General features: G+C 42.0%; 3 protein-coding genes and 1 pseudogene across 3 annotated transcripts in view; 1 reads left to right on the top strand and 3 right to left on the bottom strand.

Annotated features, from left to right (window-relative positions):
* The window catches only part of LOC122654152 (methionine aminopeptidase 1A-like), a 44,781-nt gene extending 42,592 nt beyond the window's left edge, over positions 1-2,189 (bottom strand). Inside the window, exon 1 of the mRNA XM_043848133.1 lies at positions 2,009-2,189. Coding sequence (XP_043704068.1) covers positions 2,009-2,189 — 181 coding nt within the window. The remainder of the gene's footprint in view (positions 1-2,008) is intronic.
* LOC122654132 (plasmodesmata-located protein 8-like) lies at positions 11-27,927 on the bottom strand. The gene is made up of 7 exons (XM_043848111.1): positions 27,835-27,927; positions 27,439-27,782; positions 26,321-26,757; positions 25,104-25,211; positions 18,906-18,918; positions 17,638-17,646; positions 11-23 (listed from the first exon to the last, which is right to left on the bottom strand). The coding sequence occupies exons 1-6, from the start codon at positions 27,925-27,927 to the stop codon at positions 17,640-17,642; spliced, it is 1,002 nt and encodes a 333-aa protein (XP_043704046.1). The 3' UTR covers positions 11-23; positions 17,638-17,639.
* LOC122654142 lies at positions 6,110-7,959 on the bottom strand (annotated as a pseudogene).
* On the top strand, positions 19,252-21,908 carry LOC122660357 (pectinesterase 2-like). Its single transcript, XM_043855630.1, has 2 exons — positions 19,252-20,151; positions 21,216-21,908. Exons 1-2 carry the CDS (start codon positions 19,269-19,271, stop codon positions 21,905-21,907), a joined length of 1,575 nt encoding a protein of 524 aa, XP_043711565.1. The 5' UTR covers positions 19,252-19,268; the 3' UTR covers position 21,908.
* Positions 27,928-27,998: the final 71 nt, after the last annotated feature.

Below are 27,998 nucleotides of genomic sequence, written 5' to 3'. Positions count from 1 at the left end.
CCTCGAACATCTTGTTGACCATCCTCCGATAGGTGGCCCCCGCATTCTTTAACCCGAACGGCATGACGTTGTAGCAGAGTTCTCTTTGTCCATCCAGAATGCGGTGTAAGACTCATCATCCTCATACACGAGGATCTGGTTGTATCCGGAGTAGGCATCCATGAAACTCAGCATCTTATGGTCGGCGGTGGCGTCGATCAGTAGGTCGATCCTGGGCAGTGGGTACTCATCTTTTAGGCATGCCTTGTTCAGGTCGGTATAGTTGACACACATCCTCCACTTCCCACTTGGCTTTGGTACCATGACCACGTTGGCGAGCCAGGTTGGGAACTTCTCCTTTTTGATGAACCCTGATCGGCTTAACTTCTCGACCTCCTCCTTAATTGTTGCTTGTCGGTCGAGGGCGAAGTTACGCCGCTTTTGTTGAACGGGCTTTGGGTCGACATATAGTCGGTGTTCCGCTATGGAACGTGGTATTCCCGGCATGTCGGAGGTCGACCATGCGAAGACATCCATGTTCGCTTGGAGGAGGTGTCCAAGCCCTTCTTTATGTTCCTTGCTTAGCAGCGAGCCGACCTGAACGACCTTGGAGGGGTCATCCCGGCTAAGGGGCCATGGGATGAGGTCTTCCACGGCCTTCCCCTTCTCTCTGTCAGTTCATCTCTCTAGTCATTGACCATGCTCTCTAGGTAGAGTGCCATTCCACGGGTGTTACCATTGTTCTTTTTCATGAAGGTGGCGTAGCACTCCCTTGCTTTCTTCTGATCTCCTCGGACTTCGCCTACCCCATTCTCGGTGGGGAACTTCATCTTCAGTGAAGTGGTGATATGACTCCTCTAAAGGTCAAGTCAGTGATGGTCGCCCTAAGAGGCCGTTGAAGGATACCACGGATTTGACTACCATGAAATTCACCATGATGGTTACTTGTTGAGGGTGTACCCAAGGTGACGGTAGCTCTATGGTACCTCGATGGAGGCGGTGGCACTGAGAATCCATGGAGATAAGTGGGCTCGGTTTGAACCGGTCGTCCCGAACCCAAACCGCCGATAGGCGTCCAAGGAGAGTACGTCAACGACGCCCAGTCTCAGTTAGTACCGTGTACAGTGTCGGTTGGCTACCTCCACCGCACTACCAGGGCATCTTCATGCGGGAAGTTTAGTCCTTCCAGGTCTTCATCCGAGAAGGAGATCACCGCCTCGGTCCCTAGCTATCTTGCTTGGCTTCTCTGCCACTCCCACGAACCGGGCATGAGCTTTAGCTTTTCTGGTGGACTCTTACCCTGGTCCTCCAAGTATGGTGAGGATAGGAGGTCCTTTGGTGCCACTAGGTTCTCGTTGCATCTCTCCGCTCTTCCGGGCGGTCTCTCTCTCGATCTGTTCTTCTTTCTTCTCGTCTCTCGGTTCCACTCTGTCTCCGTCGTGACCTCTATCTCCTTGGCCGAGCGGTTGTCACGTCTCCCCTTCACATACTTGTTCAAGCTTCCTGCTCTTACCAGTTGTTCTATCTCTCTCTTCAATTGATAGCACTCCTCTGTGTCGTGCCCATTCTCTTTGTGGAAGAGACAATATTTATTAGGGTTTCGCTTCTCTGGTCCTTCTAGCATGGGTCGTGGCCAATGGAGTAGGTCACGGTCCTAGATCTGCATGAGTATCTGGGACCTGGTGGTGTTCGATGGTGTGAACTCGGGGGTGCTTGCCCTCTCACTTCTCTCTCAGGCGCGGTCTGTCCTCCTAGATGGGCGGTTGCTCTTCTCTTTTCGACGCTCTATCCTCGACGTCTTACCCTCTTTGCGGTCATCAGGTGCTGACCTCTTGTTGTCCTGTGGCTTGGCCTCGATTATTTTTGTCCTAGCTTGTAGTACCTCAGCCATATTTGCAAACTCGTTGCACCGCTCCAGGAGCTCTTTCATAGTCCTGGTCTCATGACGTGCAAGGTCCTTGATCAAGTCCAGGTCCCTAATACCTCCCGCTAGGGCTGCATGTCAGTGTCGGTCATCCAAGTCTCAAACCTCCAGGGGACTCCTTGGTGAACCCGGTAACGTATTCCTTGAGAGATTCCCAGGGATCCGCACCACGTTGAGATTGACGGTGGTCTTCTTCGCTTGACACCGCTTTGGAAACGGGTGCTAAACTATTCGCATAGCTCTGCGAACGAGCATATAGATCTCTGGCCGTAGACTGGAGAACCATGATGTGGCTGCTCCCTTGAGGGATGCAGGGAATGCCCGACAGAGACCACGTCCGACCCACCATACATCATCATTATGCCATTAAAGTAGTTGATGTGGTCATTAGGGTTAGTGGTACCACTGTAGAGTTCAAAGGTGGGTAGTCGAAACTGGAAGGTAGTGTGGCCGACATGATCTCTCGCGAGAATGGGTGTTGTCCAGGTATGGAATGTGTCTCGCTTTGGTCCGCTTCTTCAACCCTTCCAGCTTTTCATCCAGGTCGCGAGTCTTTGATCAAGCTCCTCGTCCCGTGTCATCCCTCATGCCTGGCCGGACGTTCGCTGCGACCCGTTCACGCCTCTCTCTGGATGTCCCCTCCACCTTGAGTGTTGGCGGGATGGTGAATGGTCACGCCGTGATGAACCCCGTCGTGAAGGTGAGGGGCTTTCTTCTCTGTAGGTCCGGCTTCATCGTGGTATGTGACCTTCTTCAAGTCGTCCGTCGAACACAGCACCTCTGGACCGATCTCTGCGGGCTAGACACCCTCGCCCGGGTGTTGGCATCCTCCCACGTTCGACCATGGCGAGAGGTCTCTTGTTCTCCTGGGATGTTGGGAAGGCTCCCCTGTGCGGAGTGGGGTTGCCCGTGCGCAAGTCTCTCTCGATCTCATGCCCTCGGGAGATGATCTCCTAGGGTTCGGCTCTTGTCAAGGTACGGACTCCACCCTTGCGATGGTGAAGTCCTTTGACAGTGAGACGTCGCACGCTGCGTCAAGTATTCTCGAAAGAGTCATTATTCATCGAGGATCTGCGTTGCAGGTCGTTGATCCGACCCATAATGGCTGGAGCATTGGGGTCGTATCACCTCCACCACCACATCGTCTGCCTCATCATTGTTGGGCTCGTCGACCACGAACCGGTCATTAAGGGGGATCTCTTCCTCCGTAGGGACATGGTCCTGGTCGTTGGCTCTAGGGTGAGAGCACTCTGGGGGTGGTGATCCATTCCTTGCTCCGTTGTTGGTGGTGGTAGTCTTCCTTCGTGCCATTGAATGAATATGGAAGCGAGCTAGTAGCTATAATGGCTAGCGTCGTTCCCACAGACGGCGCCAATCTGTTGCATCAAGAAATCGTCGGGCGGTCCTGCGAGTGCCGTCACCTACAAGTGGACCAAGGGATCAACAGAGAGAACCGGTGTGGTTTTGGCCTAGGGCTCTCCAATGCCAAAGTTAGATCTCCTGGCGCAAACAGATGAATAGTGATTATTCAATATGAGTTTAGATGTCCCCTGATGGGGTTGTGTACCTTGCCTTTTATAGTAGTGTATGGCGGGGTGGAGAGTCCCGCTTGATGGCGATTGTGCGTTGAGTGGATAGAGGCCCTGGGTAACGGGCTCTATCCTGATTGACCATCTCCCGCGGGAGGGAGTATCCTAGTGGTATCAAGATCCTTGGTGGATAGATACCGCGTGTGGTGATAACGTCATTGGTGCTTGAATCCTTCTGGGTGACGTGACTTTTAAGCGGTGGCCTAGAGTCCTGGTGGTGACATGAGTTTGTAGCGATACGATCGGGTCATAGGTGAGTAGCCCCCACCTCATGTCGTGCCTACGATCTTGTGCTGGGTGCGGGCCACGCTCGGGCGAGAGGCCGCGCTGGTATGGCCACGCCTTGGTGAGGCCGCGCACAGGTGAGGTCGCGCTGGGTGTGGCCGCGTGGGTGGGGCCGCGCCTGGGTGAGAGGCCTCCTGGGTGTGGCCGCGCCTACGTGAGGCCGCGCCCGAGTGGTGGCCACGCCTGGGTGCTGGGACCCTGGTTCGTTCCCCTTGGTTCTGGAGCAGGTCGCCCTGTGACACGTGGCGGCTGCTGATTGGCCCGGTGAATATTGGATGTATCAGAATCATATTAACTTTGTTGGTAATTGATACCCGATCTGATACCATGCACGAAAACCAAATACAAGAGATATTAATACAGCTGGGCAGAATGTAGATCTCTCCCCATTAATTACTAATAACTAATAGCGAATTTTACCAAAAAAAAAAAAAAAAAACTAATAGTGAAGAAAATGTTGACTTGTCGTGTGGCCCCTACACCAACGTGAATCAACAAGGGGAGATTTTTCATTTTGCAGGGATCAGGGCGATCATTGTAGGGGTGGTGGTGTTTGGGTGCAGGCTGCACGCGACCAGGGAGCTTTCTTTTTCCTTCACTAATAAGAGTAATACTCCATTTAAAAAAAATTAAAAAAAAAAACCCTCTCCTTTTATTACTAATAAGGGGAATGGAAAAAAATCCTCTACAGTGCATTACGGTGCGGCCTTGTCAGCTCGACACGTGGGTGATGCGACATCCAACGGTGCAAGCTCGATTGCACTTCATTTTTTATTTTTTCCTTGTCGAGTTGGGCACCATTGGATGCCGCATCATCCACATGTTGAGTTCGCAAGGCCGTACTGTAGTGCACCGCAAGATCGGTGCACTGCAGAGGATTTTAATCCAAGAGGAATACTTCCATTCCAAAAAAACAAATCATATTTAACTTAACCAAGCACCGGTTACATTGAGCTATCGTTGAATAATTAGGTTAATAGTTTTATCTTATCGAAATGATGGGGCAAAACCTTTTGTTTAACCTTCGTAGGATATTTTGGATAATTGAGGTTTTAGGGTTACATTAATCTCATGTTAGTGTCATAATTGCGCATTACTTTCTATGATGATATTTTGTCTCTTTAATACCACGGTATCCGACTATCCGGTGTCACTCCTTATAACCAAAGGTGGCTACATAGGAAACCCCACACAAGCAGTGTGGGTTTGTTTTCCCATGTAATTTCACATTTTGACCATGAAAGTCTCACACTAACACTCCATCTCCTCTCTGACCATATGGCCGACCCTATTGATGAAATAGTTTTTCCCTTTCTATGATTAGTGTGGCGTAGGAGACAAGGTTTAAGAAAGCGGAATTGGTTGAATGACTGGTATCGACCTAAATTGTAGAAACCTTTCCTGGATTGACAAATTTGAATCGTGATGAATCATGATCGAGCTCGGACTATTGCGATTTAAATCGCCAATTCGACATCTGATTCCAGAGTCGATTTCACACCATCCATGGGGTATAGGGATCACCTCTAGGGTGAACGGACCACACCTCATGGATTGTGTGAGATCGACTCGATTTGGTGGTTAAATGTCAATGGAGAGGATCTGGACTCGACCCTTATTTCCTAAACCGTTTAATTTCAAACATTTTTTTTTGGCAGAAAAATGGACCAAATGATTGAATGATGTGAGAGCGAGGCCATGGGAGCAACTTACCCTTACTGTGGGATTGCAACACGTAGGAAGGCAAAGCTTCACTAAAAAGATTAGTGAGGTTGTGAACAGTTTGTGGCACAAATGAGCCACTATCATTAAGGGCAACCAAGTAAGTCCTATGGCTTGTAAGGGCACCGTTAAGCCAAGTCTGTCCATATTCATTACCATGGGGAAAGAGAAAATGATAGAATCAATCATCGGTATCATCGCAGAGCTTAACACAGTCATTCAAAGCCACACCCCTATGCCCTACCTGGTGGTCCTTTATATCCAACTTGTGTAGGGTTTCTAGGCTCTGAGAGGGCTTGGCGGCCGAGTTCCAAGCTTACAAAATGCCATCACAAGTCATGAGAACCATTTACTGTTCTTCTATTGTGCATTTGTGCTAAAGACTATAGTGAGAGCAATGAGGAGAAGGTAGGTGATGACCCAAGTGGATGACATGTTGTTTCTTCTCTCTAAAGCCTAAAGGCCTGAATAGTGAGTGATAGTAGACAAGAGAATGACGGATCTCAACCATTTTAAAGCTAAAAGTCTATATCAAAGTGAATTGGAGGCATTGAGATAGATCACTTGGACAATGGTTGCCACATTATGTCATCTAGCCATTACGAAACAATTAGAGTCGGGGTTCAAAGGCCACGCCGCTCATTGGAATCCATGATTCTCCTTGTATGAACCTACTAACTGTGAAAGGGTTGGCCTCACTAAGATAATTTAAGACGTGAAACCTAAGCCATTCAACCCTCTTACAGTAGAAGCTCTGACGCCCGAATTCATGTACTCACAATAATTAAGGGGGTCAATGGCAAAATTGCCTCTCCACTCAGTCCAACCCTTGGGATAAATGAGTCCATCAATGTCTATCTTTCAAAATACGGTCTTGAAGTATCTCTTCCATGGCCTACCTAAGTAGATCCTAAACGACTCTTTTACTACTCGAAGATCAGCAACAAGTGGCACATGTGATTAGTGTATTGATATCCTTGTGGTGTCATTTGGGTCCTCCCTCCCATGGGCGGTAATCATGTATGATTGATCGGACATGGGTCTCCTCACGAAGATATCATAGTTTTGTAACACCATAATAGCGTTGCCAAAGATAAAGTCTATTGAACCATAGACATGGCAATCACGATAGAACTGTCTTAACGAGTACACGTAAAGAGTATTCTGGTAAAGCTCTGAAGCTACAACGATAGAATATGGAGAGGTCTGAGGCCACTGTTGCAACCATTGCTTGCTCTTTCTCAAGCCATGTCGTGTTCTCAAATGTTACGTCCCTCGACCATATGCCATCTCCAGAAACACCTGTGAAAGGAATAATGAGGAATTTTAAATAAGTGTTTACATTTAGTTTGACGAGTTAACCCGCTGAGCTAACTCAGTATAGACACTCAATGTTACCAAAAGTGGTCAAACTGTAAGTGATGGTGCCACTAGGAACATTCCGATTACTGGTGATGATCATTATGTCGATGCCATTGCTCACAAGCATCACATTCTTCAATTGTCTCTCGATCACTATGTTATCTCTGTAGACCATTGCTTTCACATAGATTATCACTCTCTAGGGCCTATTTGGACCAATTTTGGCAAGTGCACCCACGACTTAGTTAATGGTTTGGTAATGGTTGGATCCATCTCTAGAAACCATGAAATCCGCCCTCGAGTTAGATGCATCCCATGACACCATAAGTCCACTGTTCGTCTTTACTTGAGGTACTAGTTGCATTCTGTGTGCTCAACTCCATAGGATGAAGTGATGAATCGTGTTAAGATGCTTAAGAATAGGGAATAAGGAAATTATCGAATGAAATCGTGGCTTCAAATAACGGTTATGGTTGAACATTAATAGCTTGGGTGGACCAGAATAGTTCCTCTGCAATGACATTAACCACTAGAGTCGATCTCAAACCATCCATGGAGTGTAGGGACCACACCCCATGGATGGTGTGAGACCGACTTTGGTGGTTAAACGTCATTGGAGAGGATCTAGACCTAGACCATGATTCCCTAAACCATTTAATTTTGAACATAAATTTTTTATTTTTTATTTGTAGAAATATGGACCTAATGATTGAATGGTGAGAGAGACAGAAGGCATGGGAGCAACTTACCTTTACTGTAAGCTTGCAACACATTAGAAAATAAAGCTCCACTAAGCATATTAGTGAGGTTGTGAACAACTAGTGGCACAAATGTGCCACTATCATTAAGGGTATCCAAGAAAGTAATATGGTTGGAAAAGGTACCACTCAGCCAAGTGTGTCCATCTTCATAACCACGAGGAAAGAGCACGCTTTGAAGTCGGTTGTTGGTATCATCACAAAGCTTAACACAATCACTCAAAGCCATACCCCTACACCCCACCTCGTGATCCTTTATATCCAACTCGTGTAGGACTTCTAGGCTCTGAGAGGCCTTGGTGTCCGAGTTCTGAACTTGTAAAACACAATCACAAGCCATGGGAACCATATACTATTTTTCTCCTGTGATAAAGATAGTACCTATGGCGATAAGGAGAAGGTAGGTGATGACATGTTATTTCTTCTCTCTGATGCCTGAAGGCTTGAACAATGAACAGTAAGTGATAGTTGACAAGGGAATGACGGATCTCAACTTTTTTAAAGCTAAAAGCCTAGATCAAAGTGAGTTAGAAGCATTGACATAAACCACTTGGACGATTGTTGTCACCATGTATCGTCCAGCCATTATGAAACAGTTAGGGTCCAGGTTCAAAGGGCACGCCGCTCACTGGTATCCATGGTTCTCTTTGTATAAACCTACTAACTATGAAAGGGTTTGCCTCACTAGGATAATTTAAGACATGAAATCTGGGCCATTTAACCCACTTACTAGTAGAAGCTCCGACACCCGAATTCATGTACTCACAATAGTAAAAGGTATCAAGGGTGAAATTGACTCTCTACTCAGCCCAACCCTTAGGATCAATGAGTCCATTGATATTTGTCTTTAGAAATAAGGTTATGGAGTATCTCTTCCATCACCTACCTTAGTAGCTCCTGAACGACTCTTTTTTAGCTTTGAGATTAGCAGCAGGTGCCACATGTTATAGGTGTATTGAGTATATCCCTGTGGTGTGATTTGGGTCCTCCTTCCCTTGGGTGGTAATCATGTTTGATTGATCGGACATTGGTCTCCTCATAAAGATATCACAGTTTTGTAAGACCGCATCATCGTTACCAAAGATGAAGTTTATTGTCCGATAGGCATGACAATCATGGTAGAACTGCCTTAGCGAATGCATATAGAGAGTATCCTGATAAGCTCTGAAAGCTACAACGATAGAAGATGTAGAGGTCTAAGGCCATTGTTGCAGCCACTGCTACCTCTTTCTCAAGCTCTGCCGTGGTCTCAAATGTTATAACCTTTGCCCATAAGCTATCTTTAGAAACACATGTGAAAGATACAGCGAAGAGTTTTAAATAATTGTTTACATTTAGCTCGACTAGTCAACCCTCTTAGCTAACTAAATATAGACACTCATCATTACCAAAAGTGGCCAAATTGTAAGTGATGGCCCCACCAAGAACATTTCGGTTACCGGTGATGATCATTCTGTCAATGTCATGGTCTACAAGCATCACATTCTTCAAGTGTCTCTCAATCATTATGTTCTCTTTGTAGACCCCTGCTTTCACATAGATGATCACTCTTTGGGGCCTATTTAGACCCATTTTGGGAAGTGCAGTCACAACTTAGTAAATGGTTAGGTAATGGTTGGATCCATCTCTAACACCACAAAATCCGCACCTCGGGTTAGATGCGTCCCATGACACTAGAAGTCTACTGTTAGTCTTTGCTTGAGGTATCAATTGCGTTTTGTTTGCTCAACTCTATAGGATGAAATAACGAATCGTGTTAAGATGCTTAAGATAAAGGAATAAGGAAATTATAGAATGAAATCGTGGCTTCGAGTAACGGTTCTGGTTGAACGTTAATATCTTGGGTGGACCAGAATAGTTCTTTTCCAATAACGTTAATCACTAGAGTCGATCTGACACCATCCATGGGGTGTGGGGACCACAACCTATAGATGTGTGAGATTGACTCTAATGGTTAAAAGTCCATGGAGAGGATCTAGACCCGAACCCGATTCCTTGAACCGTTTAATTTTGAACCAAAGGTTTTTTTTTTTAATAAAAAAATGGACCTACTGTTTGAATGTTATAAGAGAGAGAGAGGCCATGGGAGCAACTTACCCTTACTGTGGGCTTGCAACATAAAGGAAGACAAAGCTTAATAAGCAGATTATTGAGGTTGTGAACAACTTGTGTCATAAATGAGCCACTATCGTTAAGGGCATCCAATCAAGTCTTATGGCTAGTAAGGGCACCACTCAGCCAAGTCTATCCAACTTCATAACCATAGGGAAAGAGGAAACACTGAAGTTGGTCGTCAGTATCGTCGTACAACTTAATACAATCACTCAAAGCCACGCCTCGTGGTCCTTTATATCTAACTTGTGTAGGCTTCAAGGCTCTAAGAGGCCTTAGTGGCCGAGTTATGAGCTTTCAAAATACCATTACAAGCCATGTGAACCATATAGTGTTCTTCTCTTGTGCTAAAGATAGTAGCCATGGGGACGAGGAGAAGGTGGGTGATGACCCAAGTGGATGAAATGTTGTTTCTTCTTTCTGATGCCTGAAGGCTTGAACAATGAACAAAGAGTAATAGTAGCCAAGAGAATGACGAAAAAGCCTAGATCAAAGTGAGTTGGAGGCATTGAGATATACCACTTGGACGATGGTTGCCACCAAGTGTTAAAAACCATTATGAAACAGTTAGAGTATGGATTCAAAGGACAAGCCGCTCACTGGTATCTATGATTCTCCTTGTATGAACCTACTAACTGTGAAAGGGTTTGCCTCAATAGGATAATTTAAGACACGAAACCTAGGCCATTTGACCCTCTTGCTAGTAGAAGCTCCGACGCCCGAATTCATATACTCACAATAGTAAAGGGTGTAAAGGGCAAAAATTGCCTCTCCACTCAGTCAAATCCTTAGGATCAATGATTCCATCACTGTTTATATTTATAAATATGGTCCTAAAGTATCTCTTCCATGGCCTACCTAAGTAGCTCTTAACGACTCTTTTACTGCTCAGAGATCAACAACAAGTGCCACAAGTGATTAATATATTGATATCCCTATGATGTCATTTGGATCCTCCCTCCCTTAGGCAATAATCAATGTCGATTGATAGAACATGAATCTCCTCACAAAGTTATCATAGTTTTGTAAGATCGCAACAACGTTATCAAAGATAAAGTCTATTGTCCCATAGACGTGGAAATCATAGTAGAACTGCCTTAGCGAGTACATATAGAGAGTATCTTGGTAAGATCTGAAGCTAAAATGATAGAAGATGGACTGGTCTGAGGCCACCATTGCAGCCATTGCTTGCTCTTTTTGAGGCCATGTCATGTTCTCAAATGTTACGTCCCTTGCCCAAAAGCCATCTCTAGAAATACCTATGAAAGATATAACGATGAGTTTTAAATAAGAGTTTACATTTAGCTCGACGAGTTAACCCACCGAGCAAACTCAGTATAGACACTCATCGTTACCAAAAGTGGTGGTGCCACCAGGAACATTTCAATTACCAATGATGATTGTTATGTTGATGCCATTGCCTACAAGCATCACATTCTTCAAGTGTCTCTCGATCACTGCATTCTCTCTGTAGACCTTTGTTTCACATAGATGATAACTATTTTGGGCCTGTTTGGACCCATTTTAGCAAGTGCAACGATGAATTGGTTAATGGTTTGGTAATAGCTGGATCCATCTTTGGCCACCACGAAATCCACCCTCAAGTTTGATGCATCCCATGACACCAGAATTCCACTATTCCTCTCTGCTTGAGGTATTGGTTGCATTTATTTGCTCAACTCTATAAGATGAAGCGACGAATCATGTTAGGATGCTTAAGATAAAGGAATAAGTAAATTATAGAATCAAATCATGGCTTCAAGTAACGATTTTAGTTGAATGTTAATAGCTTAGGTGGACCAGAATAGTTCCTCTCCAATAATGTTAACCACCAAAGTCGATCTCACACCATCCATGGGGTGTGGGGACCACACCCTATAGATGTTGTGAGATTGACTCTGATGGTTAAAAGTTCTTGGAGAGGATCTGGACTCGAACTCTGATTCCTTGAATCGTTTAATTTTGAACCAAAGTTTTTTTTTTTTTTTTTTTTGTAGAGAAATGGATCTAATGTTTGAATATTGTGAGAGAGAGATCATGGGAGCAACTTACTCTTACTATGGGCTTGCAACACATAGGAAGGCAAAGCTTTATAAGCACATTATTGAGGTTATGAACAGCTTGTGGCACAAATGAGTCACTATTGTTAAGGGCATCCAAGCAAGTCTTATGGTTAATAAGGGCACCACTCAACCATGTCTGTCCATCTTCATAACCATGGGGAAAGAGGAAATCCTGAAGTCGGTCGTCGATATCGTCGTAGAGCTTAATACAATCACTTAGAGCCACAACCCTACACCCCACCTCATGGTCCTTTATATCCAACTTGTAAAGGGCTTCTAGGTTCTGAGAGGCCCTGGTGGCCGAGTTTTGAGCTTGCAAAATGCCATCACAATCCATGGGAACCATGCATATCTATTCTTCTCCTATGTTAAAGATAGTAGCTATGGCGACGAGGAGAAGGTAGGTGATGAACCAAGTGGATGACATGTTATTTCTTCTCTCTAAAGCCTGAAGGCTTGAACAGTGAATAGTGAGTGATAGTAGATAAGAGAATGATGGATCTCAACCTTTGTAAATCTAAAAGCCTAGATCAAAGGGAGTTGGAGGCATTAAGATAATCCACTTGGACGATGGTTGCCACCAAGTGTCATCCAACCATTAAAAAACAATTAGAGTCCAGGTTCAAAGGGCATGCCGCTCACTGGTATCCATGATTCTCCTTATCTTAACCTACTAACTGTGAAAGGGTTTGCCTTACTGGGATAATTTAATATTTGAAACCCAGGCCATTTGACCCTTTTACAAGTAAAAACTCCGACGCCCGAATTCATGTACTCACAATAGTAAAAAGTGTTGAGGGAAAAATTGCCTCTCCATTCAGTCCAACCCTTAAGATCAATGAGTCCATCAATGTCTATCTTTAGAAATACAGTCCTGGAATATCTCTTCCAATTCCCACCTAAGTAGTTCTTGAATGATTCGTTTACTTCTCGGAGATCAGGGTCCTCCCTCCCTTAGGCAGTGATCAGGTTTAGGGTACATATGGTTCATTTAACTTGAATATATGAATAACAACAATGTTAAAATCATAAAAAATGGTATTAGTACTTATCAGTCTCAACTATGTGTTTGGAGTGTTCAGACTCAACATTAATAAGTGGCATGGCGAGACTTTTCTATACGTGTTAGGCTATGTTTGTATATATTGTTTAGGTCTTATTGCTCAAGTTTTCTCTATATGGATTTTCCCTGATGAGCCAATAGAAAATACGTCTCAGAAGACTGAAACCCAGAAAAAGTATGCAATATTGCTCTAAACCACATCCAAATGATCAAATTTGGAACTGTTCTTACTTCTTACTTTGCATTAAACTTGGTTTCGAGTAAGTTTAATGGCCAAATCAACAGAGTGACTCATATACAGGGGAACCAAGCCATTGTTGAGGTGGCTTGCCATGTAAAAAATCATTCCGAGGCTGCTAAGTAGAGGATGCTAGATGGTGTTATCCACAAAACAATGATAAGGAATCAGACGGTTAGAATCGTAGATGAATGTACTGGAGCAAGAACCTTTGGTAATGGTGAAGATGATAGGTATTCCTCAAATTATGATTCACTGGTTGGGGAATAGTGGTATGAATACGTTAAAGAAAATCTAAATGATGACCACATTGAAGATGATGTGACTCCTCTCCAATAGCCAACCATTATGTGGGGCCTAGTAAAGCGTTGGATGTCCCCCAATCTTGTTCCCCCTCCCATGCCAAGCCCAAACCTAGATCTAGACCTTGACCCCGAAAATCAAAGTGGGAAGAAGGCCAAATTAGTTCTGTCAACTTTTCGCCCTCCTTCGATGGCTAGTGTTACTAGGAGTATGCCCAAGTGGCTGCTTGTTTTGGATTGTGATATAGAGAAGATTTTGAAGAATTCCTTGATCGATTGGACCAACAGAAATTCACCCAATCAAGTCAAAAGTACTAATTTGTCAGCTCAACTTCCAAGGGTCATAACTTTTTACTAAGGTGGAATTACAGGAGCAATAATATCTTTTTAGAAATGGCAGCTAGTGTTCTACAAGTTGTTTAATAAATTCATTCATTGGAAGAAGATTTAGAGTTAAATTCACACATTTAAAGGGTGTACACAACCTCCAAAATTTTGTGCGTGATATAGGAATATTAGTTTCCTATTTAATTTTTCTATATTATTTCCTTTTTTGTTTTATTTTAGTTTCCTTTTCCTTTGTAATTTGACCTTCTTATATTAAGGTCATTTTGAACGAAATAAGACAACTTGAAGTTTATAAATGAAATCAGTTTTTTTTGCTTTTCTTTCTCGTTGGAATTAGGGTTTTGCTTTACCTTGAGGATTCGAGGGTCGTGAGTGCTAGAAAGAGATCTAGCACCCATGAATCATAGGCTCTTCTTTTCTTGTGTTAAAAAAGAAGTAGAAGTGGTTAGGGGTGTGGTCCTTCGAGTAGTCTTCTCAATCAGGTAGGTTCTCTTGGGTAAGTCCCAAGTGTCTGGCTGTTTTCGACTTGCTCCGTCCTTATTTTCTCTTTGGATTTCCCTTCCAGTTTGATTCGGCTGTAGGAGTAGGGCATTGTTTTTGTTGTGGAGCTCTCTCCATGTATTTTCCCCTATTCTTCCCTTCTTTTGGGGGGGGGGGGGATGGGGGAGATTTCTGAGCTTTTATCCCAATAGAAATTCATATAAATGTGATAAGCTATGGGCAATATTAGTGAATTTAGATTTAGACCACACATAATTTAGGGTTCAATTTCATTTGCAAATTCTAACAGCCATAAAAATTATGTCAAAAAAATTGTAAGATAAAAAGTCACAGAAGGATTAAGTCAAGTATTATTATACATCTATTGTTACCCAAAAAAAAAAATATTATACATCTATGTTTAAAAAGTTGCAAAAAACTAGTTACTTTTTTCTCAAGGGTACATGTTGTTGGCACCAAAACAATGAAGCAAGAAATTGTAACCTTCTTTTGTTTGCCCTTTGTAATATTTCTAAAATTTATTTTTTGTAATGGTAAAAAAGTGTTTTCAAAATAATTTGAAAATGGCTTGTCCTTTTGTCACTAGTAAAAGCTGCACAATTTTAAGTAGACATGTGAAATGATACGATTGTACCTTCAAGTTATATTTTAAATCCTAAATCTAGGGAGAGTGGTGTTGTGGTTTCACTATTTACATTGATTAACGAAGAAATGGAGAAAATGAAAACTCAAGAAGACAAGAGGGTGAAGGGCTGAATCCATTATCCCACTTGGGTTGATGTTGAAGTGTCATATCTGAAATTACACTATGTCTTCATTAATCCTCTTTTTTTTTTTTTCATTTAATTTCTTGCTTGATTACTTGCAATATACTGTCAATTGAAAATGATATTTCGATATTATAAAATATTATCTATAAAACTATTTTTAATCAACTTTTAATAATCAAACTTAAATGAATCAAATAATATCTGATTTGAAATTGAAATACCATGATAGTTTTCAGAAATTGATTTTTTGAATACAAATTCCCCTAAATGGATACAATTTGAATATTATTTTTTGACTATCGAATCTAAATGAATCAGAAAACATCGGTAGATAAGGGCTTGTGAGAGTGAGCATGTGCACACGTGTGTGCGGGGTGAGAGAGAGAGAGAGAGAGAGAGAGAGAGAGAGAGTCTTAAAAGCTATGAGAAAGGGATGTCGATGATGCTCATGATTCGGCTCCTCTCCTTGGAGGGCATCGCCCAATGAGTACCCAATGAAGTATCCAATAGTTGGGCTTGCCGCACACATCCTGATGGCTGCCTAGAGGAGCCCATCCATGGTGATAATAGTGGAGAAGATGATCAAGCGGATATGTTATTGTTGGTGTCATCCTTATTGTCATTGAAGATTCGTTGACGAAAGTCAAAGACCATGAGTGGGAGACCCTTGCGGAGAGGGATAGCGTGCTCCCACTCCAGGAGCTCCTTGGCTTTAGAGATGTTAAGTTTCCTCTTGTGTGGGTCATCCTCAAAAAATGGTTCGGAGGATGAAAATCTGCCCTCCCATCTGTTCAACCAATCATAAAAGGACCTATCAAAGGTCAACGGTTAACATAGGTCAGGGATTAGCCTTAGCCAGGTCAACCTGAAATGGTAAAATATCAGGTTCCGGATAGGAATCCGTGTTGGGTCAGGCAAGTGGATTAGTAAGCACGCTCTTGGGTTGAGTAACAGGTCACATTCATGGGTTCGATAGTAGATCGAACCATACCCAAATTATCCACTTTATGGGTCTCAACCATATTGGGCTTCGAAATTGGATGGGCTCAATAATAAAATCCCATATATTTATTACAAAACTAATAAATTAAAGACCCAAAACATTAATATTGGCCTAAATCCCAGTAAATGACCCATCATTGAATTCTTAACAGGGTTTAAAAATAATTGTACAACACAGTTTTAACTTTTAACACGCCATGAATGTGTTTTTTTTTATAATGAGTAGAGAATTGGGGGAGGGAATATTCCCTCACTCCTACCAAAATGCAGGAAGAGTCCTGCTACCCCAAGCAAATGGCTCCAGGCCCGACGTTGCAATTTTACTGGTCATTTTGGCGACTAACAAGGAAAATTTTGCTGCTACTAGGGTAGTAGAAGCTGGCAGGCAAGGAAATAGAATCTTAAAAGGTACTTTTGAAAATACTAAAAATTTAGGAGGGTATTTATGAATCCAAAAGGAGGTGAATTATTCCATTTTCTTTGTTGCCAGCAGGGGTATCAGGAATATTCCTTCTACTCAGTAGCAACAAAATTTTTTTCCAGCCAACAGTAATGTCCCCTAAAATCGATGATTCTTATAAAACATCGGCCCCAACTTGTTATTGTCGTTTCTTTCTTAAATTTTTTTTGAAAATTCCACCTCGAATTTGAAAGAATCAAAATGAAAATTGTGGAGGCTTTATAACTCCATTACTGAGACGAACCAAAACCAGCTGGTGCCAAGTCTCCTCAAGTCTTTGAAATTATTTATTTTAATATTCATCGATGTGGTCTGAATAACAGTGAGTCATCTCGGTTTTTTGTTTTTAAGCTGCAAATGCAAAAAACTTGCCACTATTATGGCTCATGTCGATTATGCCAGTTGACTGTAATAGCCTCCCTTGTTGGTGACGATGGTCTACCGCCACCAACGAGGCCACTATGTTATTTTTTTAATTTCTGAAACCTACAATCACAAAACCATCAGATGCTAGTGGTCGTGTGGTTGCCGGCCTGTTGGGAGGCCAATGTAGCCAGTCCAACGGTCTGCAGCCACAAAATATTTTAGAAATCTACAAACCAAAGGTAAATCCATTGACTATGTATGCACGGCTAGTTGCCTATGCATGGACGGTCGAAGGCGCCACTGGGTTTCAAATGTAGCGTTTGCCGCCACCTACGTGGATATGATAGAGGTGGGAGAGCCTGCTTTGATACTAAATGTAGAACATTTTTTTTTTTTGTATTTTTGGAATCGAAAGTGTTTGGCCTTTGGCCAATTTATTCCCCCAAGACTCGTGCACGACCCCACAATACACATGAATTGGAAGATATTGGGGCCCCCATGTTCATTAGGGAGTTTCCTCTCCTGGTGGCCCCAAGGGAGATGGAGATACTAAATGTAGAACTTACCACCACTAGGATCGAGAAGTTCTACCAAGCTTTCCAACTCCAGAATTTTTCTCCAGCCATGATGACCCCAATCTAGGTGCCTCTAGTTTCTTCATAATCCCTCAGACCACTCTCTGATGGTGAGGTGTGTGTTGCTTATTGAAACCAGGGACCTAGGGATTCTTAAATACCTCCCTCGACAACTACCTTCCATGGTTATCTGATGGCTGTAAAAACTATTTAACCACTTTCACCCCCTAATGCTGACGTGGTAATATAGGTCACATCAACGTACATATAAATGCTGTAGCCATTCCAATCTTCATTAACATACTGTTATAAATTTGCCTATGAACATCTTGAATCACAAAATAACATAAAGTAGAATAGTCAAAGGAAACACCATTGTATAATTGACCTCTATGTGCCATCTCAATCCATCTCCAATAGTTGTTGGCAATCCACAGTCTAGAGCTTCTCGCTCTTACTCCCCCTTTTATGTACCTCAGCAATTGAAACTTTCAGTCATACAAAATGTAGGATAGGGAGGACTTAGAGACCAATTTTTATTAACCAATATTTTATGTATAAATAAAAATATCTATTGTTTTACCTATTTATTTATGATGCCTTCAAACGCATCACGATGAATCAAAATGGAGATCTGTATACTTATCCTCTTTAGTTCTCTGCCCGGCCCAGTTCCTCAATTCTCTAGTTCCTCTAACAAGGGAGAGAATTGGAATGATCACTCTACCCCTACCCAAACACTCTGCCCGACTAAGATCCACCACCCCCTATTAAAGGAACTGGGGAATTGAACCGCGCATGAAACTGGAGAAGATAATTTTTCATCAAAATGGTAATTCAAAAATCAAAGGTCGGTCCATGTGATAACGGTTAGTTCAACATAAATAGATGAAATGGTCCAAAATCACACAATCACATAGATCCACATACGTAGAACCATGTGGTAGGTTGGGTTCTCTTGTATTTTTTAGGTTTGGTAAGTGTAGTGTTACCCCATGAAGTCATTATCTATATTTCAATCAACACATATAATCTTATCATTATCACCATCAATAACAAGAAAACTAATAAGTCAAACCGCAACTTGAAATTCTTTTAAGAAAAATAATTAACTTAATTAGAACGTAAGAAAAAAAAAATCGTGCAAATTAATTATGAATTCATCACTATCGTGCATGAAGCGAGTCTCGAACTGGTGATGGGTGATTCTCATTTCATTTCATGAACTATTTTCAAATGGTCGTCTCTTTTCTATCTTTCCTTTACGCTTCGTCAGTTCATTGTTGGACGGTTCAGATCTCTCTCCATAAGAAGATTTTTAAAACGTAAACGTCGCCAGCGTATAAACTATAAAGGAAATGAAATCAATCATCGACAGCCACGAGCCCACGCGTTTCACCGTTTAGCGCCGTCACTAAGAGTTGAAAAGTCAAACATAAACACACAATATAATTCCAACTGTACTACGTTGTGTCCTGTCCTGTACTCCTGTGTCCTACCTAATACAGCAGAAACAGAAACAGAAACTGAAACTGAAACATTTCTACGACTCTTTTATTCTTTTTTATAGGTAACTTCTAGGACTTTAAAAGGTAACTTATCTGAGGGAGGCAAACATTTTCGAAAGTTCTGTCAAGATAGCAACTACAGAAAATCACGGGCAGGTTATCTCACTTATCGAGCATCTTCTTCGTTTTTTTTCTGCATTTCTTATTCTTCTTCAAGTCTTATTCTCCACAAATACACCAGCCTGTCGTCGGGTCCCTATCGTATATATATATATATAGGTCTCTTTCCAACTTTCCCAATTCGCAACAAGTAGTAACCTTAAACCTTAGAAAGTCCATTAATGGCGACCATGAGGAACACACTTACAGCCAGTTTATTCCTAGCATTCATCTCCTTCTGCGCTACCCTTTCCCCCACCCCTGCTGACATCAACTTGTGGTGCACAAAAACCCCATACCCCGAAGCCTGCAAATCTTCCATGAGCACGAGTCAGGACCTTCACTCTAACACCCCTAAAGGCAAACCTGATTTCATGAAAACAATTATACATGCCGCCATGGAGCAAACCCTTCTTGCCAGAACCCAAATCGCTTTGCTCGGATCAAAATGTCGGAACGAGATGGAGAAGGCTGCATGGGCTGATTGTTTGGAGCTTTACGAGGACTCCGTACTCCTACTCAACTACACCATTGATCCTTACAACCACTGCACCGATTTCGATAAGCAAACTTGGTTGAGCACAGCTCTCACTAACCTCGACACTTGCAGAGCTGGCTTCGTGGAGCTTAATGTCTCCGATTATGTTCTGCCTCTCATGTCCAACGACGCTTCCAAGTTGATCTCCAACTCCTTGGCAGTCAACAATGTCGGACAACCCCAGCAGGAGCAGACTTCTCAAAATGGGTTTCCAACTTGGGTTTCCCCCGGTCACCGCAAGCTTTTGCAGGTAAAGTCTAAGACCATAGAGGCTAACCTTACTGTGGCACAAGATGGGTCAGGGAATTATCGTACCATCCAAGCTGCACTTGATGCTGCATCGAAAATAAAAAGAGGAAGTACGAGGTTTGTGATTTATGTGAAGAAGGGTGTTTACGAAGAGAACCTTGATATTGGAAAAAGCTTGAAGCACATTATGCTCATTGGAGATACTCTACGAGAAACAATTATCACGGGCAATAGAAGCGTCGGAGGTGGTTCTACCACTTTCAGATCTGCAACAGTTGGTAAGTCAACCTCAATGAACCTTTGTTTTGTTAAAAGCTATCCATTAAGCAGAGGGTGTAAATTCTTATGGATTATTGAATTCACGTGGAATCCTAACAATCTCCCTAGTAAAGGTAGCAATACAGATCGTCTACGGCCCAGCTGCCCGTAGCAGCCTGTGCGGCGTAGAGACTGGGCGTTCATTGCGCGTGTGGCCCTATCATGTCGCACAAGCTACTATGGGCAGCTGGGCCGTAGGAGATCTAGATCTGTAAAAGTAGTGATACACCCTAGCTTTAATACCACTTGTTGAAAAAAACATATACACTTGCTGGGATTAGGGTAGAACTCAACCTTAAAAGTTAGCCATTAAAGAGAGGATGCCGAAGTACATATAAACTTCCACTCCAATTATTCACATCTAGGATTATTGCTTTTGGGTTGAACCCCAACAACTATAGGTTGAAGGAATGTTCCTGCTACCTGGGTTCACAGCCAAAGAAATGGAATAATTCACTTCTCCTAAGTTCACAAATACCCTCTTAGGTTATAGTATTTTTCAAAATACCCATTTTGATTCCATTTCTTTGGTTGTGAACCCAAGTGGCCGGAATATTCCTGCAACCAGGGTAGCAGCAAAGTTTTGTCCGTTTACATGAGCAATCCAGATCATCTACGGCATGCCTGCCCGTAACGGCCAGAGCAGCACCCTGATGAGGCACGATGCAATGACCGCCTTACCCCTGCCCAACACCTTGTCCGAACGGGGATAAGGCGATCATTGCACCACGCCTCATTTGTAAGCCGCTATGGCCGCTACGGACAGCAGGCCGTAGAGGATCAGGGTACTTACATGAGTACTACTCGAACCGAACATATATGTTTTCTCTACTTACGTAACGTCTAGGATTTTCAAATTTTGACTTTGGATATTTGGTACAAAATTAATTAAATAGTCATATAAACAATTAATAAAAATCATTTTAGCGTGTTAATTATTCTTGTTCGTTAATCTGTGATGTAATGTTTTTGAATTGTGATTAAAATACAACTAATTTTCCCTATAAATTTTTATGATTATCAGCTGTGATGGGTGATGGATTCATCGCGCAAGGAATCACATTCCGGAACACGGCAGGACCCCAGAATGGTCAAGCAGTTGCACTCCGATCAGGTGCCGATAAATCTGTATTCTATCGTTGTGCTTTCGAGGGATATCAAGACACTCTCTATGCTCACTCACAACGCCAATTCTTCAAAGAATGTTTTATTTATGGTACAGTGGATTTCATCTTTGGTAACGCAGCTGTAGTGTTCCAAAACTGTATGATCTACGCCAGAAAGCCCATGAACGGTCAATCCAATACAATTACGGCCCAGGGAAGAACCGACCCGAACCAGAACACTGGGATCTCAATCCATGATTCTAGAGTCATGGCTGCTGCGGACTTGGTGCAGGTCCAGAACTCGGTTTTAACATATTTGGGCCGACCATGGAAGGAGTACTCTAGAACCGTTTACCTCCAAACATATATGGATTCATTGATAGATTCTGCTGGTTGGTTGGAATGGAATAATACTTTTGCGTTGAATACGTTGTATTATGGAGAGTATAAGAACATGGGACCTGGATCATCTACGGCTGGGAGAGTTAAGTGGAGTGGTTATCATGTTATAACAAATGCATCTGTAGCAACAAAGTTCACCGTAGGGCAATTTATTAACGGCGATTCATGGTTACCCGGTACCGCCGTGCGATACACTTCGGGGCTTTGATGAGTCTACGCTAGCAGCTGGGCAAACTATGGATGGTTGTGAATTATTGATTATGTTGTTCAAAACTTGGAATTTTTTTTTGTTGATTCTTTTATTATAGTCTCCTAATAATTATTGTTGTAACAATCTAATAAGTCAATCATTTGTATTCAATGAGAAATTAATTGATTCTTACCCACAAAAAAAAAAAGAAAAAAAAGAAAACTTGATGGTGCACAACATGAGATCAGATAGTGTTTTTTTTCTTCTTCCATAATGATATATTATATGCCTAATAGGGTCCACTCTAGTGTATGAGTGCTAGATAGATTAAATGGTTTGATTTAACGCGTCCCATCAGCTCTGGAGCTTTTGATGTATTGGTGAAGTACCTAGTATGATAATAATATGTAAGAGATCGAGAATTAAAACTTATAATTATCAAAGTTTTGGTAGGAGACTTCTACATAGGAAATTGATGGTGCTACAAATGTTATTTTGTCAATAGTGCATGTGGGTTGAGTAACTTCGTTTGACTTTGTCCTTAAGACCATTGATGCCCCGATGACACAATTGGGATACCTTCGAATTGATCTCCATGATAAAATAATCATTTTCTTTTGCAAGTAGTAGTGCACTCTCTTAGTACATTTTTTCGAGTTTTACAAAGTTGTGTTCAGATTCAAGCAAACTTAAAAAAGAAATAAACAAAACAGAATGTAAACTAATAAAATATTTCTTAGATGTAACACACGATAGGAGAGAGTGAGAGAAGGACAAAAACATGGATCTTTGAATGATAGTCTTAAGTGTAAGGACGCCGGCCTTCTATTTATAGAGGAGATCGATATTATTTGAAAACTCCTATCCAAAATGAAACCGGATCCCATTTGAGTTATTGTTCATGTTTCAAAATGGGTGTCTGATTTAAACTTGGATCCCCATTCTATTAGTACTTCTGATGATATGTACAATTCTATTGAGACTTATGACACTCCTTTTCTTTGCAATAAAAAGCTTCCTATGTTATTTTTTCCTGTTTCGTATTGATCCGGTTTTAAAATGGAGTTATTGTTTTTTGTTAGATGGAAGAATTATTTTGATGACTGCAGGTTTTCTGGACACAGGGCAGGAAATGAAAGCCTCAGTCACAAACATAGAAAATGGGCTAATGTGTGCTCAGGATTTGGGGATCCACTTAGTAGAAATTTGGCACGACTGCCCGGTAGTGGACAAGTTACTCCCAAAACCAAGTCTCACACCATGGCCTTGGAAACTAGTCTCCAAGTTTATCAATCTTACATCTTGTTTAAATGGAATTTTATTTAAACTTTTACCTGACCCATCTATACATACCTTTTTGAAGGGTTTCGCTCCTAAAGACTTAGACGATCTTGTAGAAGATCAGGTTTATTTTGATGCTGTGGACAGTGATGTTTCTTCCTATGTTTAGTTAATGAATTTTTGTTTCATAAAACTAAAAAACACCTATCCAAAATGGTCCAAAAGATGTGTCTTTAAGAGAACGAAGACAAAGAAAAGTAGGTGCATGTTATTGACATGTAACGTAATTTGGACAACTTACATCACACAATCGTCGGCTCATTGAACCACACACAATCGACCCAATTTGGATCCTCTACTGCCGAGCTGCTCAGACACTGTAAGGTGCGCAATGATCGCCTCACCTCTGTCCGAGCGTCTTATCCGGGTGAAGATAAGGCGATCATTGCGCGCCTCACCATGTCAGAGCAGCATGATTCTGCCGGACAGCTCGGTAGTAGAGGATCTGGATCCTCGGCCAAACCTTGTTACACATCGTGTAGAGATCAAAATACATTGGTATGGTTCTTGATATGTTTTGACTGAAAATGCATTCTATCCGATGTTCAAAGATCAATTCAATATTGCAAAAACGACAACCGACATCAGTCAGATTTAATCCGATGCCGGTAAAGGAAATAAATTTTACTGAAATTGTTCGCCAGCTAAAAAAATAAACTTCATATATATTAGCGTTTTGTCTTGATCCGGCCTAACTCAACTCGGACTGATTGTTTGTGAAAATAAACCCCCAACCCTCGGAGACAAAAGAGCATATTAAAAGACAACCAATGTATTATCATACTACATATTTAGAACACTTCTGTTTCCTCTCTATTTGTAGGAGTTTGCAAAATCTACAATGAATGAATAACCAACCAAGTAGGGAAATCTAATTATTTCTCCAACACTTCACAAGGGGACAGAAAAATGTTTTCCCTACTCAGAGTATGAGACAGTAGTCAATTTTCTTGACCATCCACCCTAGGAGTAGGAAATAGGCCACTTCTAAATTATTTTAATCAGGAAAAAGAACGCCATCTGGTCTTGTCAAACACGCTGTCCTGCATCCTGACACAGGGGCAAACAAAATGACCACCACACCTATGAACATTTTCAGGGTTCCAGGAAGTGCGGCGATCATTTTGCACCCTGACACAGGGCACAGGAATGGCGTGTGCTGTGCGACCAGGTGATGTTCGCTTTCCTTTTTTAAATTTATTTTTTATTTCTACATTAAATAACCTTTAGGAATAAAACTAAGGATAATCAAAATAAGGTTACAACTTTTTTATATGAGTCTTATGCGTCAATATAAATATATGGAATTAGAATTAAGAATAGGATCGGGGTTATGTCAAAGATTAGAATGGAGTCCAACTTACCCCTCCCAGAATTCCACATAGGCAGACCAACTAGCACCGGGTAATGGGTATTATTGACCTTTTATAAATAGGATTAGAATGAACTGAATAAGAAAATTATATGGATTTGGAAAGCAAAGGGCATGAAAGGAGATAAAGAGATTTCCTTTTATCTTTGAGCTTCTTGCGGTTCTTTCAAAAGAAAATGAAGATAAAGAGATTTGCTTTAGAACTAAGATTGAACTAAGAACAAGATTAAGAGAAACTTTATAAGGAGACACATGAACCCTAAAGTTAGTTAGTAGGGTCACTCTCCAGTCTCCACACACCACCCTCCATTCAGTTCGTCGCTCCACCATCTTTTTTCCCGCCGTATTCTAATTACTCTGCATACACATGTAATGGCATGGAGGATGATTAGTTACTATTTCCAAACTGATTAACTGAAGCAATTTATAAAAATAAATATCGAAATTAAAAAGGGAGGAAAAAAAAAATCAAAAAGAGCAGAGCTCGGGAAGGGAACAGACCCATTGCCTTTCTTAAAAAGGACAGAAGGACGACGACAATGGCGAGACCGGCCAATACCCCCACGATTATGGCCACCGATTTACCAACTTCATCATCGCTGGAGGAATCTACGTACAATCCCACAAACATCAAAAGCAAATTAGAAGCAATGGAATTAATATTCCTCTCAGAATAATTCACAAAAGCCAGCCAATGAGTTGGAGAACCCAGTGATGCATCCGACAGCTGGGGCTGTGCCACACATATTCAGATGTATATCCAATCAACCATTGAGATGTGTGCGGTACAGCCCAAAAGTCAGATGCTTACTAGGTGGTGACTGGGCGTGCGCCTCATTGGAGATGATCCAGATCCCCTTACCGGCTATTTTAAAAAAAAATTATAATGCTAATGTGTTAGAGGGTGCTGTACTACTACACCCATATTATTTTAGTAATTCATCTTAAATATATCTAAAATGGGGAAAGCTTTGACCGTGTGTGAAAACTTTTCCCATTTTTATATATTTAAGATGAATTAGTAAAATAATATGGATGTACTAATACATCACCCTCTAATGCCTTGGCATTATGGGTAAAGGAACTAAATCACTATTTGACTCTTGGGGAACCTTTCAAGTAGGTTCCCTATTTCTTGCTTTTGGAATGACTACGAGTGATGAGGATTTTTGTCATGGATTTAAAAGAAATTCTGTGATCATGACTAAGGAAGGAGCATCTTGAAAAGGACACCATTTATGAGTATGTCCTCTCCTAAAAAGCTACATTGGTTGCCAAGTGTTTCTATTTAACATCTAAAGTGATCTCAAAGTGTACGTATGTTGATTTTTAGGGGGTGTAAGTTTCGTATTGGCTCGAGTCTGCCCTAGACGCTAAACAGGGCTTGGTTTGAGATATCTTGGCTTTGAGGGTGGATTAGGATTGAGAATTTCTGGCTCTGAGTCAGGGTCAGGCCAAACTTGACTTGAGGGCTGATCAGGATTGGATTTCTGGTCTTGAGTTAGGGTCGGGCGAGGCCTGGGTCCAGCTAAGGGAACTCAAGTTTGGATTGGGTTTTAAAAGGCCTGACCTGACTCGACCCTGTTGCAGCACGATGATTTGTTGTTTCATTCACACCAGGATTCATAGATGGGGGAATAACTAAAAAACCCAAAAGAGGTAAAAAAAAAAAGAAGAAAAAAGGAGGTAAGCGAAGAAGGGAAATGATCGAATTGCACCTGAAGATGAATCGTAGTACCCAGAAGCCCAATACTTAGCATAACACTTTGCCAAGTAAACATCGGCAGCTGCTGCCGATCCACAAAGATTCTTCAGCTTTGCAACAGCTTCTGAGAGACATGAAGAGCAATCTGCTGAACTCAAATCACCCAAACACTGAGCCACACCTTCCACCAACCCCAAACTACTAACTCTGAAACCAGTTGCTGTCTCCAAGTCTGCAATAACATCGTCTCTACGCTTAAAGAACTCAACATCACTGCTTGTACTTCCACTACATTTCTTGTGCGTAAGGTTCGTGTCTTGCTTCCCCAAGAAATCGAAGCTCTCATACCTCACAAAACAACCATCTAGTTGTAAACTAGCACCTCTGCAGTAAGGACAGAGCAGAGTGATCTGGGTTACAGCGTTTTGGGTACAACCGGCACATTCTGTGTTAGATAGATTGTAATGAAAGAGAGATTAAATAAATAATTTGTTATTTTGGGAAAAATGCTTTAGTCCCACATCGGAAAACTACAAAAGTTATAAATGGTATTTATTATATTACCTTCTTTATCTCTTGAATTAAATCGGAAAAGGGAGACATTCTACAGTGTATATGCGAGGACGGCGTAGCCGCACGCGCACGCACAAGCCCGGCGTGGGCTGTAGAGGCGTTAGTGGCGTACACACGTACTTAGCACTTTGCATCGCGATGCAAGCGATCTGATCTGGACGTTGTTTTTTTTTTTTTTATGATCAGATCCGTCGGATTAGAAGATCCTAAGGTCACGTCGATAGGATATGACTGTTGTGAACAGGTTCATCTCTGGTTTAATCTGGACCGTTAGATCATATGGCAATTGATCTAATGGATACAGAATGAATAGATATGTCTATTCGAGAAGAGGTGCTCCACTTCTATAAAATAAGAGTCATGTGTTCAAACGAATGGTCTCTCCCTCTTACAATTCGGTATCTCTAAGTGCAGTTCTGTGCTTTATATTTATTGCTTTGTTGATTCCTGAAGGTGAATTTGTCGTATGGGGTAAATATCTCCTTTAAGATAGCGAGATCGCGTTCAAAGCAGTTTGAAGTTTCCTTCTTCAAACAGAGTTTTTTCCAACATTCTGTTGTCTTCAAGTCTCCCCTACACTGGTAAAGACCATAGACTGCAGCGTCTGGCGGAGCGGAAGTGCCGTTTCCTGTATCGAAGCTGTTGAAAGTAGATTGAGAAGCTGAGCTAACAATGGAAGATAATAGAGACTTGAGGTTGGCGTCAAAGGGTGTCTTGGGTTGGTATTTCTCTTGAGAACAGCCTCCATAGGTGAAGATATAAGACTTTACTTGGTGGGCATAGAGGGAAGAGAAAAGAAGGAAGAGAGAAGAAAGGTTCAGAGTTAATGAGACGATGGCCTTGTGAAAGTAAGGATGTTGAAGGTTCTTCTTCCTCCACCTCTTTGATCTGGGGCTTGTCTTCTATAAGATTTTCTTTCCCTTTCGGTTTGTTTTTCGTTTGTTTTGCGCAAACCCTTGTTGGAGATGGGCTTGATGCTTTTGGTGCTTTTTGATCTTTTGACTTAGAGGTTGAGCCTTCAAACTTCCCTATGAAGAAAGAGTTCATTGTGGCGCAAAGGTGGTTCCCACACCGACTGTTTAAGATAGAATGGGGTGGTTACCTGCACGGGAGGAGTT

This window comes from Telopea speciosissima, chromosome 1, assembly GCF_018873765.1.
Source record: "Telopea speciosissima isolate NSW1024214 ecotype Mountain lineage chromosome 1, Tspe_v1, whole genome shotgun sequence".
NCBI lineage: Eukaryota > Viridiplantae > Streptophyta > Magnoliopsida > Proteales > Proteaceae > Telopea > Telopea speciosissima.
This window is presented reverse-complemented; position numbering and strand designations above follow the sequence as displayed.

Excerpts from the sequence above, each read along its gene's own strand:
- LOC122660357 (XM_043855630.1), top strand. The coding sequence starts at position 19,269 with ATGGCGACCATGAGGAACACACTTACAGCCAGTTTATTCCTAGCATTC. Across the intron at positions 20,152-21,215 it reads TTTCAGATCTGCAACAGTTG|CTGTGATGGGTGATGGATTC; the intron begins GTAAGTCAACCT and ends TATGATTATCAG.
- LOC122654132 (XM_043848111.1), bottom strand. The coding sequence starts at position 27,927 with ATGAACTCTTTCTTCATAGGGAAGTTTGAAGGCTCAACCTCTAAGTCA. Across the intron at positions 26,758-27,438 it reads TGTAGGGGAGACTTGAAGAC|CACAGAATGTGCCGGTTGTA; the intron begins AACAGAATGTTG and ends CAATCTATCTAA. Across the intron at positions 25,212-26,320 it reads GTACTACGATTCATCTTCAG|ATTCCTCCAGCGATGATGAA; the intron begins GTGCAATTCGAT and ends GATTGTACGTAG.